At 31.4% G+C, this 16,006-nt stretch overlaps 1 protein-coding gene across 2 annotated transcripts in view; it reads left to right on the top strand.

The window, feature by feature from the left end:
* The window catches only part of LOC111636178 (GMP synthase [glutamine-hydrolyzing]-like), a 79,324-nt gene extending 66,767 nt beyond the window's left edge, over positions 1–12,557 (top strand). For both annotated transcript variants that reach the window (XM_023381372.1, XM_023381373.1), the window contains exons 10-16: positions 2,231–2,291; positions 2,365–2,583; positions 2,666–2,781; positions 5,225–5,350; positions 9,502–9,620; positions 9,699–10,002; positions 11,519–12,557. In XM_023381372.1, coding sequence (XP_023237140.1) covers positions 2,231–2,291; positions 2,365–2,583; positions 2,666–2,781; positions 5,225–5,350; positions 9,502–9,620; positions 9,699–10,002; positions 11,519–11,620 — 1,047 coding nt within the window. In that variant the 3' untranslated portion in view covers positions 11,621–12,557. The remainder of the gene's footprint in view (positions 1–2,230; positions 2,292–2,364; positions 2,584–2,665; positions 2,782–5,224; positions 5,351–9,501; positions 9,621–9,698; positions 10,003–11,518) is intronic.
* The last annotated feature ends 3,449 nt before the right edge of the window (positions 12,558–16,006 follow it).

Here is a 16,006-nt window from a genome sequence, read left to right as displayed (position 1 = left end):
GGTACTGTAGTAAAAGTTTATTTTGAATAGAATAGATTTTTTCTCTTAGTAAGCAAAGACTGGTTCAACCTCCACTTGTAGAGCAATTCAAACATCTGGTTTTAACATGCCATTCTATTTTACTGAGAAATTTGGGATTAAAGTGTAAGGATGCACACCCCTTTAAATGGATGTGGCCCATGTAAGCATGTTAGTTTGCATACCAGGGAGTGCATATGATGTGAAGTTTGGCGGCTTTTTTACTATTTTGGTGCCAAAAATAGGAGTCACATTGGCTGTTTTTTTTCTGTGTGCACTGCCATTAATGTAACTCAAATTAATACATCATACTTTACACAATAGTGTCGGGATGTTTTTTGACAAAGTGGTGATTCTGTAAATGAAAGTGAGAATTGACAATGGTGATCAGCCAACTAAGCCACCTTTGAAGGATCAACAGATGTATTAGATACCATACACTGCTATCACTGCAGTTTGAAAAAAATAACGATAATTTCTACTTTTACAATCTTCAACAGAAAAAAAATCAATTTCTTATGGCTTTGTTTTGTTTAACCATTCTGATATACTGCTCCACACTTAAACATTAAATACCATATCCTCCTCATTTTGTTTGATTTGAAAATCATTTAGAACTACATACTAACCAAAGCCAAATGTTATTGGGTTAGAAATGGCTATATTTCTAAATAAATTATGCAAACAATTTGGCTCTACAGGGTGGCATTAGGCACCATCTCTTAATAACTTTAATTAATTAAAAATTATAATTATTAAAGTTATTAAGAGATGGCATCTAACGCCTCCCTCTAATGCCAAATTGTTTGCATAATTTATTTAGAAATATAGCCATGTCTAGCCCGATAGCATTCAGCTTTGGTTGGTGTCTGGCTTATGGTATATCGGGTTTAGTGATGTTGTTTGTTTATATCATTTAGAACATTAAGTTGTTTGTGTAAATAAATTTTATTTTATATAACTTTAAATTATAATGTTGAATTAATTGATTAAATAGAGATTTCAATTACCTATTAAACCTTAAATATAAGCTTTTCTTTTTGGAAATCGGGTGGTAGCAAGTGGAACAAATTGCAAAATGAAACCAATTATTCATTTATAAAGCAACTTCCAAGAAGACATTTTATAGCTCTGTAAATTAAGAGTTCTGCTATTTACAAAGTATTGAATTTTAAATTATTCATTGTTGACTACTAAATAAAAAGTATATTTTTTTATTTAATTAAATTTGTTTTTTAATTAAACAATTTTTGAAATCAAGTAAAACTTCAAAACAGAAAAATAGACTCTCTTGTTGATAATATAAAAAATACACTTACACATACTTGAGCACAAAAGAGACAGCTTCAGAGACAAAATAAAACTTAATTTAAAATAAAATACTGCAAAATTCTTTAGAATCAAAGAACAAAAAGAAATGAATAAAAATTTAACAACAAACAATTTATCATAGTTTTAATAAAAATCTAATCTCATCTAAATATATAAAATTACATGTCCTGAGTGACTGATTGATTCATCATTGCCCAGAGCAAACCGCTGAACCTAAGAGGTGAAATTTGCTATACAGGGTACATCATGAAAATGCACACTAAGAAGGGATTTTTTGAAATTTCCCTGCTGGGGGAGATGGAGAGGATTAAGGCTTAAAAAGTCTTATCCTCGAAAGGCAGTACCACAAATGTGGTTTCAAAGAGGTACTGGGGTAACTGAAACTCTATTTTTCAGTAAATATTTATACTTTAGGAATTTTCAGATAACATCATTTATGTTTCAAAAAAACAATAAACTCAGATTTATCATATCTTGGAATCCCATAATACTTGAAACTTGAATTTAGGTGCATTACCAGTTTGAAACAAACAAAAATCAGTAATTTTACCATTAAGATTCTCAACCATTAGTAACAACTAATGATTGACAATCTTAGTGAAGTACCGAGGGAGGGTTATTTCTATCAAATTGCAAAATTTGCATGGGCAAAGCAACAGGTAACAGCTAGTATTTTCATAAAGTAATTAGAAGTATAAGAATTTAGAATTCTTTAAAATTACAGTTAAAATTCTATAAAGATTTTTAAAAATTTAATGATTTTTTATTTATTTAGAAAATACCTGAGTATAGTTAATATTACTATACAATGATTTTAAAATAATTTTTTTAAAATATGCTTTAATTAAGTGGATTAAGATATTCTTTCCTACATGTTCAGGTAGCAAATGACATTATTGCTGATCTCCATTTAGTTCCAGAAGAAGTTTATTTAGGACAAGGTAAGTGGAATAAAACAATATAAAGAGCTAACTGTGGAAAATTGAATTAATGTGTATACTTTTTATATCTTAGGAACATTGCGTCCAGATTTAATTGAGAGTGCCTCATCATTAGCTAGTCATCGTGCTGATGCAATTAAGACACATCATAATGACACTGATTTAGTTAGATTATTAAGGGAACAGGGTAGAGTAGTAGAACCGCTAAGAGATTTTCACAAAGATGAAGTAAGAATGATGGGTCAAGAACTTGGATTACCAAGTGAATTAGTTCAAAGACATCCTTTTCCAGGTTTATATTTTTAAATATGTAATGATGTGTATAATGATTCTTTAATGAAATTATATAAATGATTTTAACAATTTTTTTACAGGTCCAGGTTTAGCTGTCAGAGTAATATGTTCTGAAGAACCATATATGGAAAAAGATTTTTCTGAAACTAGTGTCTTGGTGAAAGTTGTCATTGATTATGCAAATTCTGTGCAAAAGGTAACTTGTTTTTAATTGTAATGATTTTTAGAATAATTTTTAGCGTTGCTAATGAAACAATTTGCAAAAAATGGTTTAAGAATTTAGTTAATATCCATGTTATAATTAAAAAATAAAATAAAGTCCATTAACAGTGTATCATGTATTTTATTTTTTATAATGTATATTTATTTAGATATTTATATATCTTTTCAAACAAGAAATGTACATGAGAGAACCAATATAATATATGCAAGTAAATTTCAGATTGTGCTGTCCATCAGAAAGATCATCTTACTACTCATTTATCTCAGATCAAGTCCATTTATTTTACACACAACAATAATTCTGGATGGATACCATACAACATAGTCTTTCACTTTTCTTTTTTCCTCTTTCGATCAGTCAAGTTGCCTTTTATCCAACTTTGAGATTTGTTGGCCGTCCAATCTGGAGCTGGTCAGTAGCTTTCCTTTGGGTCCACCTCAGTTGGCACACCTGGCTCAATTTGGTCAGAATGACTCACACTAACTGACTCCCTCCAGAAAACAGATTCCTTCAAGTGAAAACCTAAATCTGTCTCCATTTGTTAGGCCTTGACAGCACAATTATTGGCATTTATTTTGGATAATTATTAGATTTAAAATCTTTAGTACTGTTCATTATTGGTGTCCAAATAATATGAAAAATGATATATTTCATACAAAGCAACAATAATATAATCTATGATATAATAAGTTTGCACTTCACACCGATGTATACTATTATTAGAACACTTACGTGCAGTGGTGTTACAGGAATGGAGTTTCGAATACGGAAATTTATTCGAGTTTTGGAGAAAGGTTTTATCTGCTAGCACTTTCAGTAGTGTAAAACTACCATCATCAGGCGGTACATAGAATTCGATAGTTTAAGCTTTCCGAACAATATTCCGGCAGTTTTTTTAAATTTCGATATCGAATACTTCGAACTATATTTCAGACGGTTCAGCTGATTATGGTTTTCGAATATTATTTAAAGGTTCTTACATCATAGCGCATAGAGAAATTATGATAAATAAATATTAAAGTGAGAAATGTCCGTAAAAGAGCATAGTTCATGCATGTATGCGCACCAAGGCAAAATAAGCATATGAGCAACAAAGGATGATTTTTTTCTTGGGTTGAGTTGTTTGAAAGCTGTTATCCAAATTTGTGGGAGCTCAAAAGTNCCACACACGCTACACAAAAGCCTGTGAACATTACAATTGAGTAGAAATACATACATCACACTACAGAAGGCCACTATATTGAATACATGCCATATTGTTAGGAAATTCCTTAATACTGACACTGACACACACATTTAATTTTAGTTTTGTTTTGGTTGCTATGCCTTGACTCTGGTCCGGCGTAGTACACAGCCACCGGTGTGTACCGAGTATATCCCACTAAACCCAACACAATAATAAAATCAGTTATATAATGTAAAAACTAAAATGGAAATTTTTAAAACACATACGAGCATCTGAAATAATCCTTGGTTAAAATTTTTTTTTATTAACACTATCTTTAATTACCATAGAAACACAATTTAACATCGTATCAAACTATTATTTCACAAACCATGATCTGCTTGGTACTTGCTACTGGAAGAAGAAAAAACTCATTCATGAAGATTTAGTTAAAATTTTTAAGTTACTAGAAATAATTATTTTTATAACAAATAGATTAATTATAGATTACTTTCTATAAAATATTCTTTTATACAACACATCAAATTTGTCATGAACATTAAAAAATATCATGTGTCGTAATTGGTATGTTGAGACAATTATTATGTTTTCAGTAAATACTGATTCTCAGCTGAGAGAGTGGGAATACTAGTAAGACAAATTACTAATTTAAAATATTTTAATTCTTCAATTTGTTTCAATTTCTGACAATTCCCATCTGTAACTCAAAAAGTATTAATAAAGAAAACTAACTGTTAGTTAATTCATGCTTAACTAAACTTATGTTTAATTCTGAATACCATAATTTTATCAGCTGAAATACACAATTTTCCACAATCAAGAAAAACTACAATTGCTTTCATTCTATAATTGAACTTTATTTTGATGATAATGACATATCAGATATTAATAATGACTTACGCCCAATTATTATCTGGAAAAAGTTTAATTCTAACACTTTCCACTGTAGTTACATTGAACCATATGCAAAACCTCATTCTGATATAAGGCTTGACCACTAGATAGATTACTGTGCCTAAATTTTTAGTGGAATGTTGTTGGTATAGTGCATTGTAAATTACTAATTTACTATATTCAACTTCTGAAGTTTTTGTAGCTAAATGTATACAGTACAAACAGAATTATTTATATTTTAGTTATAAGAAACAGTTATATTTGGGAAAATGAAAATTTTCTGGAGAAAAATTGCAATATTATTAAAATTCATAAATTTTATCTTTTTTTTTTTAGAAACATGCACTTATAAATAGGGTTCAGAGTGGTACATCTGAAGAAGAACGGGAATTTCTTATGGCTGTTTCTCAAAAGTACCAGTTAGTTTCTACATTATTGCCTATTAAAAGTGTGGGTGTTCAGGTATGTTACAATTTCATTCAATTTAATAAATATATAGAAATTTGATAAATATTTTGTGATTAAATACTTGGGTATTAAGCCAGGGATTGGTAACCTTTCAGGGGTGTGCCAAACCTAAGTTATAGTGTTATTTAAGGTGTCGACATAATATGTACATAACAAAATTGGTAGAATCATCAAAATTGATCTGGTTATATATTTTTGAAGTCCATTATAATTTTGAAGTTAAGTTATTAATTGAAATAGGTTCTTACATGTGGGGCACATGCACAACAAAGTGTGTAAACACATGTACTGTAATATAAATATACAAGCAAGAGATTGGTTTTTAATGTACCATGGTCTACACATTTAAATTAATAATTAAAATATAATTTTTAATACACATTACATTATTATTATTCAATCAAAGTGAATTAAAAATAGTGCCACATGCCATAGGTTTTAAAACTCCTGATTTTAAGCTATTGGTTCAGTCATAAAAAAAAGTTATTTTTTTCTAAGCATTATTTTCATGTTATGTAATACCAAGTCAGCTTTAATGCTATAAATTGCTATAAATTAGTTATAAATAAAAAAGTAATACTTCTTCAGTTATGGAAACAAACAATATGTATGGACCTTGAATAAGTTCTCGCTGTTTTTTAACAGATGGTGTTACCAGAATCACGTGTGTTTATTTTTAGATGGTGACGCATCTGTAAGGAAGTACAATGAGCGACCTTGAAATTCAGTATATGTCATTTCACCAAAGTGTAAACAACTTTTTTTCATTGTGTTAAACATGTCTAGTTTCGTGCCAAAAAAAAGAGTATTTGCGGGGAATTTTATTCAAAAAAAATCTGCAGCTGAAGCACACAGAATTCTTGTTGAGACTTACAGCGACCATGCTCTGTCGGAAACAACATGCAGAGATTGGTTTAGACACTTCAAAAATAATGATTTTGATGTTGAAGATAAAGAACGATCTGGCACACCAAAAATGTTTGAAGATGAGGAATTAGAGGCATTACTTCATGTAGACTCATGTCAGACGCTAGCTGAACTTGCAGAATCATTAGGAGTTGATCACACAACAGTTTCAAAACGTTTAAAAGGATTAGGAATGATTCAAAAGCAAGGACATTGGGTGCCGTACGAGTTGAAGCCGAGAGACGTCAAACGGCGTCTTTTCACATATGAACAGCTGCTTCAACGGCAGAAATGGAAAGGTTTTCTGCATCGTATCGTGACAGGCAACGAAAAATGGATACACTGTGATAACCCTAAGCGTAGAAAATCGTGGGGTAAGCCCGGCCATGCATCAACATCGTCAGCAAAGCGGAATATCCATGGTTCGAAGGTTTTGCTCTGCATTTGATGGGACCAGCTAGGTGTAGTTTATTACGAGCTGCTCAAACCAAATGAAACCATCACAGGAGATCGCTATCGACTACAATTGATGCGTTTGAGCCAAGCATTGAAGGAAAAATGGCCACTATATGAGCAGAGACACAACAAAGTGATTTTGCAACATGATAATGCTCGGCCACATGTTGCACAACCGGTGAAAACGTACTTGGAAACACTTAAATGGGGAGTCCTACCCCACCCGCCATATTCACCAGACATCGCCCCTTGCGATTATCACTTGTTCCGATTGATGTCACATGGCTTGGCTGAGCAGCACTTCCATTTTTATGAAGATGCCAAAAAATGGGTTGATTCTTGGATATCCTCAAAAGACGTGTCGTTTTTCCGACATGGAATTCAAATGCTGCCAGAATGATGGGAGAAAGTAGTGGCTAGCAATGGAGAATACTTTCAGTGATGTGTTTATTACGACTTTTTTTAAATAAAGTAATATATGTGTGTGTGTGTATTGTGGCAATGAAGCATTAAATGCCAAAGATTTTTTAACCAATGTGGGCATTATCAAGTACATAATTTTGAGTCAACTTCCATTATTGCATCAATTTTAGCATTTTCTAAATCAAAAAATTTTCTAAGGAGAACGTTAATCTTGACAAATTGCAGAGAAAGTTGGAATATCTGAATATGGTTAACAGCAGTTAAGTGGTTAAACTAATCTGCACTTACTGTATTAACACTAACTATGCACTCTGAACTATTGGAAACTATAAATCAAGAGTGTCATATTTACTCACATATAAGATGAAGTTTTTATTCATTTTTCATTGCTTCAAAAACCTAGGTTGTCCTATATGCATGAGTGAAGGATTCTTTGTTTTTGCAATAACTTTTGTGAACCATGTATTCACATTTTTTACCAGATACTCGCCCTTTGGTGTTTAAAAACAAAAGTATTTTATCTGAGTTGTTTCAATTATTCTTGCATAATGTCAAGAGTAATGATGAATTGCAATAGGAAAAGCAAAGCTTTTGAATTGAAATTCCAAAATCACACAAAAACTGATCAGTTTTAATCCATTCCCACATGAAAACAGATAATTATTTGGAAATTAGAATTCAGAGAAATTCATAAGTGTAATCGACGTAGAGTGGATTAACTGTTAAGAATTGGGGGAAAAAGGTTCCCGATTGTCCAACTTTAAAGAAAAATGTTTTAAAAATCAACAACATAATTTGTTCATGTGAAGTTTAAAATGCTAATAATTTTTGCGCAACAATGTGTGCATTTGTGATTAAACAAAATAAAAAAATTAGATTTATTAATACAATTATAATTTTATTTTGACTTTTAAAGTCACACCTCATCCTATATGTGAGTTACTTATATGCGAGTAAATATGGTATATTGAATGCAAGGAAACTTTTTTACTAGTAATTCAACATTGTAAATAAGGTTCTCTTCTTATTACTTAATGATATGTTTTAATGTATTAAAATAAATGTGCAATATTCCACATTTGCATTCTAAAATTTATATAATTCAAAATTAACTGATGCTCTAGGATTTTCTTTTGTTTTGGATTTGAGGATTTGCCAATTGAAAACAAATGAAAAATTTTGGTCAACTTAAAGTATCCTCATTTGATGCTGTCTAGAGGGATATGTAGTACTCCAAACCAAACCAAATTTAGGACTTGCAGAACAGATTGTTGGGGGGGAAGAATTGTTCTAGAATTTGCCACTATGAAATTTCTGGCACTGAATGAGTACACAGTATGTATAAGGGTCAATTTCTAGATATAAAACCTAAACTGTTTATGGCATATGAAATAATATTTTATTACGGTGGATCAACAAAAATGATTCACAGTAGTAATAAAATGTTTAATGATAATCACCACCATGAAACCATGCTGATGATTAAACAGTTTTACAAGAAAGGTTCAAGTGCACTTAAAATTTTATATTAGCAAAACCCTTTGGTTATAGCAAAAAATTGCTTTCAGTGAACCCAGACTATAACACTACTGACTTTAAATTTCCTCAGTGATACAACACCGTTTTTCATATCATTCACTTGGAATCTGCCAAGTCCAGACACAACCATCAAAATCAGTACAGTATAGTACCTCAATTAATCACTCCACAATACTCTCTTCCACCAATCTACTGTCCAATGTTGCCATTCTTCGCACTGTGTCAAATGTTGGCTAGTGTAAAAAAAACCATTGATTTGTGGACTAGCATGACCATGAAGTCCCTAGCAATGGTTGCTAAAGGAGACTCTACTAAGTTTGACAACATATTTGGTTAACCTAGCCAGTCAAGTTTCAGTTTTTAGATCTACCAGGTCATTGGCAGGTGTGATTTTTACAATGATAATATTACTTGCAACCTCATTAACAGAATGAATGTGTAAACTACATGTAGTGATGAATTGCAGCTTTTGTTGCCTTTACGCAATATACGTGCAAATCATTACTGATCAAGAGTAGAAATAAGGGATGTCCAAACACTTTTCGTAAAATGGCATATGATGCAAAATTTTATTAAGTTTTTGCTGAAATAGTTGCTCATTAATTTTACCTAATAGATCTTACACCCTTTGTCAGAAAATTGCATTGTCCTGGAACTTTTCAGAAAAGGGTGTAGTAAATCAATGAATAGTATAGTTTCATTAGAGGGAGAAAAAAGGACATTGTAAGAAAGCTGATAAGTGTGTTTCTGTATATAAAGTAATATAAAATATAAAATTTTGTTGTTGTGATGATTTATCAATTGTGTTATCATTGTTATAGGGTGATCAGAGATCCTATAGTTATGTGGTTGGTTTATCTAGCCCAGAAGAACCTACAGATTGGAGAGATTTGATGATTCTAGCCAAGATAATTCCTCGTATCTGTCATAATATAAATAGGTAAAAGATGATTTTTTTTCACAGATTAATGTTAAATATCACAATTAAAAATTTATTAATAAAATTTTTATTTTGTAGGGTATGCTATATATTTGGAGATCCAGTTACATTTCCTGTACAGGATATAACTCCGACATTCCTTACTAGCAATGTTCTTAGTACTTTGCGTCAAGCAGATTATGTAGCACACAAAGTATTGAAAACAAGTAATCACATAAACACATTATCACAGATGCCTATTATTATGATTCCGATTCATTTTGATAGGGATGTTGTATCACGGCAGCCATCTTGTCAGCGATCCATTGTGATACGCACATTTATTACCCAAGATTTTATGACTGGGATTCCAGCCACTCCAAATGTACATTTACCAATCGAGGTAATTAAATGTGTTGAGTTTATAGTGGTAATTTTAACTGTGTGATAATTAAAAGTTTGGAATTTGATAACAAAAAATTTTCTTTAAAATTTTACAAATCTATATTTTAGTAAACAACACTATTATTAAGTGAGATTCTTGTGTTTTTTTATATTTCAAACTTTTAATTATGGATCATTGTATACAAATTTATAATTTAATGAAAGTTAATTACCAAATTAGTTTTAAATGCTTTTATTTAACTTTGCATTGTCCTCAATTTCTTGCAATCAAGATAGGTATGTCTCAATTTCTAGATTTAAAATTTGATGACAATGCATTTTAATGTTTTAGGGACGACTCTACCCTAAAACTAGGTAAACATGGGGTAAATGTAGAATTTAATCATTGTGTGTGAGCACTACAGTGGGGTGGAACCACCCCATACATTACTAAACTTTAAAAATGACCAATAACTATAATTCAGACAAAAGCCCTTTCTTAATTGGCCTCAAGAAAAGGTGCAAACCACCATCATAAACTTTTTCAGGAGAAAACATTCAAATTGTTAATGGATTTAAAAGAAAATACAAAGAAATATAAGAATTGCCCCAAAAATTCAGAGATACGTAGGAAAAGCTAATTATTACCACCTGATAGAGAGTATGGGTAAAATACTATATAGCAGGACAGCAATCCTGGTTACACAGAATATAAATGCCTGGCAGAAAGATGTTTAGAGAAAAAAAAAACAGTTCCACTTCTTACAGAATTTGTTAATCCCCATTATAAAACCTAATAACCAAATGTAAAATTTAATTGCACGTTTATATATATATATATGTGTGTGTGTGTGTAAATGTGCTGTAGCTACAGGACACCCTCACCATTCTTGTCTCAAAAAATGTACTTTGAATAATTAAAAAACACTTTTTATTGTCATGTCATTATATAAATAGAGTAACTATTGTTTTGCCTTAAAGAGTCATATTTCTTTAAAGAAACTATAAAAAAAACTTTCTGCCCATGGACACTAAGTGTTTTACCAAGCCCTCAAATATCCAGGTTGGAACATACCTGAAAAATTCCTTGAGTGTTTGATTTGTCTCCCATATACCCAGAACAGCAGGCCATCAGAGAAACTTAGAAATCTTAAAAAAAAAAATATTTTGTACATAAGAGAATTTTCCATGTGCTCTAATACTTTTATTTTAAAAAAATTTATCCAGAAAAGCAGCTCACATTAAAATAAGAAACTGGAATAATTTGGATAATATCTAATTGCTTAAATCTACATAATTTATCATACTAATCCTTGTTTGTGCATCTATCTAGGAATGGTGTGGAATGAGCTTTCCTACCATTTCATTGGATTAACGGACATAATTTGTGTTTAAAAAATAATATACAATAAAGTTTAACAGTAATAAAAGAACTTTTTTTAACCATAAAGACCTACATAAAAACAAAGGACAGAATACTTGATTATCGCAAAAACTTTCATTTCTTTTCAACTAAATATTTTTTTCTCTTTCAGGTTATTAAAAAAATGGTGGTAGAAATCCAAGGAGTTCCGGGAATTTCACGAGTACTATACGACCTCACACCTAAACCGCCGGGAACAACCGAATGGGAATAAAATGGACACACGCCGCATTATATATATATATAAACATATATATAATTTGGTAATTTTTTGAAAATTGGCCCACGAATTTGGAAGAAAATTCCGACTTTAAATAAAATCAGAACTATCGATAGAAATTTTGGGAAATAAGAGCTATCTTTCTTCCAGATTGTTAATTTTTTGTGAACAAATACCCGTTACTCGAAACGGTAAAAAAAAAAAAACTAATTCAAAATGGTCGAAGAAGTATATCGGAAAAGACGGAACTTCGTGTACAATGGTGCGGTATTATAAATAAGTCGGTGTCTAGTATTAAATAATTGTTGTTGTGTGAAAGAAGTTGAGACAATAGAAACAACACAAAATGTTGGACTTGATCGAAATTCTAATCGTGTCATGGTATCCATAGTTTATACGAACTAAAATACTGTTTATTAAAAAAAAAGCGTGCACAAAGAGAAAAATAAACCGTGCTTCAAAAAGTAACTCTCGCATATATACACGTTTTTACGACGATAATCGACAACGACAGATCGTTTAATAATTTCTTAAAGGGGGTGTTTATCTTGTTTCTAATGTTACTCGGTATGTTGAGTTGTTCGCCATCTAATGGCTATATTTAGATAAAATTTGTAAATTTGATTGATATGTATTATTACAGCTATCAAATGCCAATAAGGGAATATGGTCGCATATAAAAAAACCCGTTTAATAATAAGCAGGATTAAAATTTTAGAAAATATTCTTATCATTTGGCATTTATGTAACACGAGTTTTGTATCACACGGTATTGAATGTCCGAACTGTTGCGTGAAGAAGACTTGAATGCAGCGATTGTAAAAAGAAAAAAAACCAAAAAGTAGGAAAACAAAAAGGAATCGACTGTGACTGATGCGAATCATTCTTCCAACGTGTAAAACGACTGCCCAATAAATTTGTTAAAATTTGAGTCTCTGGTTAAAAGTTTTCTAATTGAGCTAACACCAACCATCGATATATGATCGAATCCTTCGTCTATATTTTCAGGAAATCAGAATAATAACGAAAAGACGACGAAGCGTGTGTGTGCTTCGTGGCGTGTAAGTACTGTACATTTAGTAATTTGTTAAGCCACTGCTATTGGCAACTTTATTAAGTAGGAATTTTAGTAGTTCCTTGAGCCATATTTTGTTTAAGGCTTATTAACTATAAATATTTTTGACTACGTTTTCTTACTCTTAATGAAAACGTCAAAAATATTTTAAAATGAACACAAATTGTAAGCAAAAAACAGTAATCGATTTAAAGTCTAAAATCGTGCAAGTGACAGTTAATAGAAATAAACAACATTTACGAATAAATAATGTTCAAAATCGAATTAAAATAGTATTTATAAGCAGTCCTTTAAAAAATACAAAAGCAATATCTGAGTTAAAAACGAGAAAACTTCATATAAAAATAATTTCGAATGATTGCGCTCGAAATGGCAGAAATATTTATTACACCAGTATCATAGCATTGGAGTTATTGGCAGTGCAAGGACCAGTATATCTATCGACTGATTTTAATCTATTGTTAGACCAATGGCGGATTTCCCATTAGGCCCGGGCCTAAGGCGCAAGAGTCTGGAGGCCACAAAATTTCAAAAATAATCAGTTTCAGTGCAAATTAAAGCTTTTTATGACAAAATAAGACTTGTCAGCAGAATAATAATATATATTTTGCGTGAACAGTGAGAGTACGGTACTAATGACGGGTTTTCAATAGCAGTACCCTTTCGATATTTAAAAATTTGTAAAAATACAAATACTACTGCAGAATTAATTACAGTAGAACCTCGATTATCCGCCCTAATTGGGGACTGGGGTTGGTCGGATAACCGAAAAGTATGAAAAAATCCATTATTAGTGTAGTATATTATTATATCCCATGTAATTAGTATATCGCTATTAACCTATTTTGCGTTGAAGTTTCATCGATGTTAAGCCTAACAAAAATTTTTTTAAAATAATCGTCGCTATTGTAGCGCCACATCACTAGCGGACATTTGAAATTTGCCGACTAGGACGGTCGGTTGATCGGGGGCGGATAATCGAGGTTCTACTGTATTCGAAACAAAAATGGCACTATTTCGGGATGCTTACATATTGTGATTCTAGGGTACCTTATTTCTAAATCCGTCACTGGTGAACACTATGGAAAAGATCATACTGTATTAATTTAACCAATTAAAGTTCTTATATTTTCTTCTAAAACACATTCGGTCTTCATAGCAAGAAGCCAGTCTATGAGAATAATCATTGATGGATCATTAGTCAACATTGTGGACTTCACAAATCTTTTTCTGCACAACCCCATCTAATTTGCCAGAGTAATTAATTAATTTGTACTGGAAGGTACCAATCGCATAATTTTTTCGATTGCAAAGATACTATACACGCTTATCCGCAAAGATGGTTAATTTGTAAAGCCTTAATTGACAAATTATAAACATTGGCTAAAAATTGTTAAAAGTAATTTGAAAAATCGCGCTTGAACAGAAACGAACAGGCAAAATGAAACCTATTTTATAATAAAACTATATGTGTTAACTGTCATTGACGGGAGACACTTATTTCATGAAATAGAGATTTTACGGTCGCATATCACGTTATAAAATGCACATTTGTTCCTCCCCTTCGCCATGTTTGTGGTCTAGCTTTTGCTTCCTGAGCTTGCAAGTGGTCTGTTATTTGACTGGTTGGTAGCGCTAATTTTTCAATTTATACTTAATAGCACTACAGTATTTTTATATCATTGACAAAGTTAAAAAAGATGATTTCTGGCAGGTTATTCTCGCAGTCTGACAGGACGAGATGCTGCATTAAGTCGGGGTGTCGATCCATAGAAAGCATCTTCGTTGTAAATAAAGGATTGTGGTCTAAAGTAGAATTTAACGACATCATAAATTATTTGGTTTTGGAGACAAATTACACTTTCTCAAATGAAAGTTATGGGTCTCTAAAGATTTATAAGTTATCTTACAAGTGGCTGTTTCTCCTGATTACGTACTCATAACGCTCCTGATATGCAGTAGATTTGGCCACTCATACCCCATGTATATGTTGACTCGTCATAAAATGAAAAAGATTTTACGCCAAAGGAAAATCTTCCTTAATAATATATTATTAAAAATAACTTACCATTATGATATGTTATATATAAATAATAAATAAGAATTTATCAGGAATAACTTGAAGGTTACTATGTAATGATTATTTGTTAATAATTTTAAAAAATCATTGTAAAAGGGAACATTTAAATAAATGTTAACGTTGCTCACCAAAATAACCTAACTTAGCTATTTGTAAAATAAACCAATAATTTCCATATACACGCGCTTTTTATGTAAATTAGACCGGAAAGACAATTGGTTCAAAATTCATTTCTAATCATCTGCTAAGTGTTATCTTTGCTTAACACTTTAATATTAACTCTACTGTATATTTATTACAAGCGGAGACTAAGAAAACAAATTGCAAGGTGAAAAATAAAGGTAGAACACAATCACTATCTATTCAAACTAAAATCTGCGGTTGTTAAAATTATTTAAGTTCGTTTTGTCGCTATTAACAAAGGAATTTATGCAACCGGCTCGTACATACTTTATGATAATCGTCATTTAATCATTTATTGATAAATAGTAATCAAATGTTATTGCTTACCTGAAACGAACTGTTTCTGACAAACTCTCGTATTGATATTTTTCAGGTTAATTCTCCAGAGCCATGTAAATTGCCTTCGTCATGGAAGCTCCTCAGGTTCGGTTCCTTGATGACAAATAATGCCAAGAATTTTTAAAAATGACGTACGTTCGTTCGTTCTTGAGTGAACTAGTATTACACAACAATTCACTATAGTGATATTCGCGACGAATAAATAACACAAAGAACTCCAACTAAAGCGCGCGTAAACACAAAATGTAAACAAACCACAAAAATGGCGCCGGACAATTCCGCATGCTCATGACGTCATTCGTGATGTCGACTTCTAAACTACTATTATATTTACTTACCTAGAGTATATATGCAGAGAATTGTTTGTTACAGATTCATAATATTCTTATTAAAGATGTGGAATATTTTCTAGATAAACTTATTGAATAACCTCCCGATATACATTTCGTGATTTATTATCAGGTGCACAAATGAACGGAGATTTGCAGCTACTAACTAACACGTGAGCACGCAACATAGTTGGCCATGTGAAAAGAAACTGCATCCGAGGTCAAGTCCTGCAACTCTCGGGCCTTGGTCTTGAGACTTGTTAATGGTCATTGCAAAGCATGGACCGACTGGAAATTGTAGAATTTAAATTCGAACAGGGAGTTCGTCGGGTTAATGGTATGCTATTAAATGATATATCTGTTCTTATTTCAAT

This window comes from Centruroides sculpturatus, unplaced genomic scaffold (assembly GCF_000671375.1).
Source record: "Centruroides sculpturatus isolate CEXI.00-Female unplaced genomic scaffold, Cexi_2.0 scaffold208, whole genome shotgun sequence".
Lineage (NCBI taxonomy): Eukaryota > Metazoa > Arthropoda > Arachnida > Scorpiones > Buthidae > Centruroides > Centruroides sculpturatus.
This window is presented reverse-complemented; position numbering and strand designations above follow the sequence as displayed.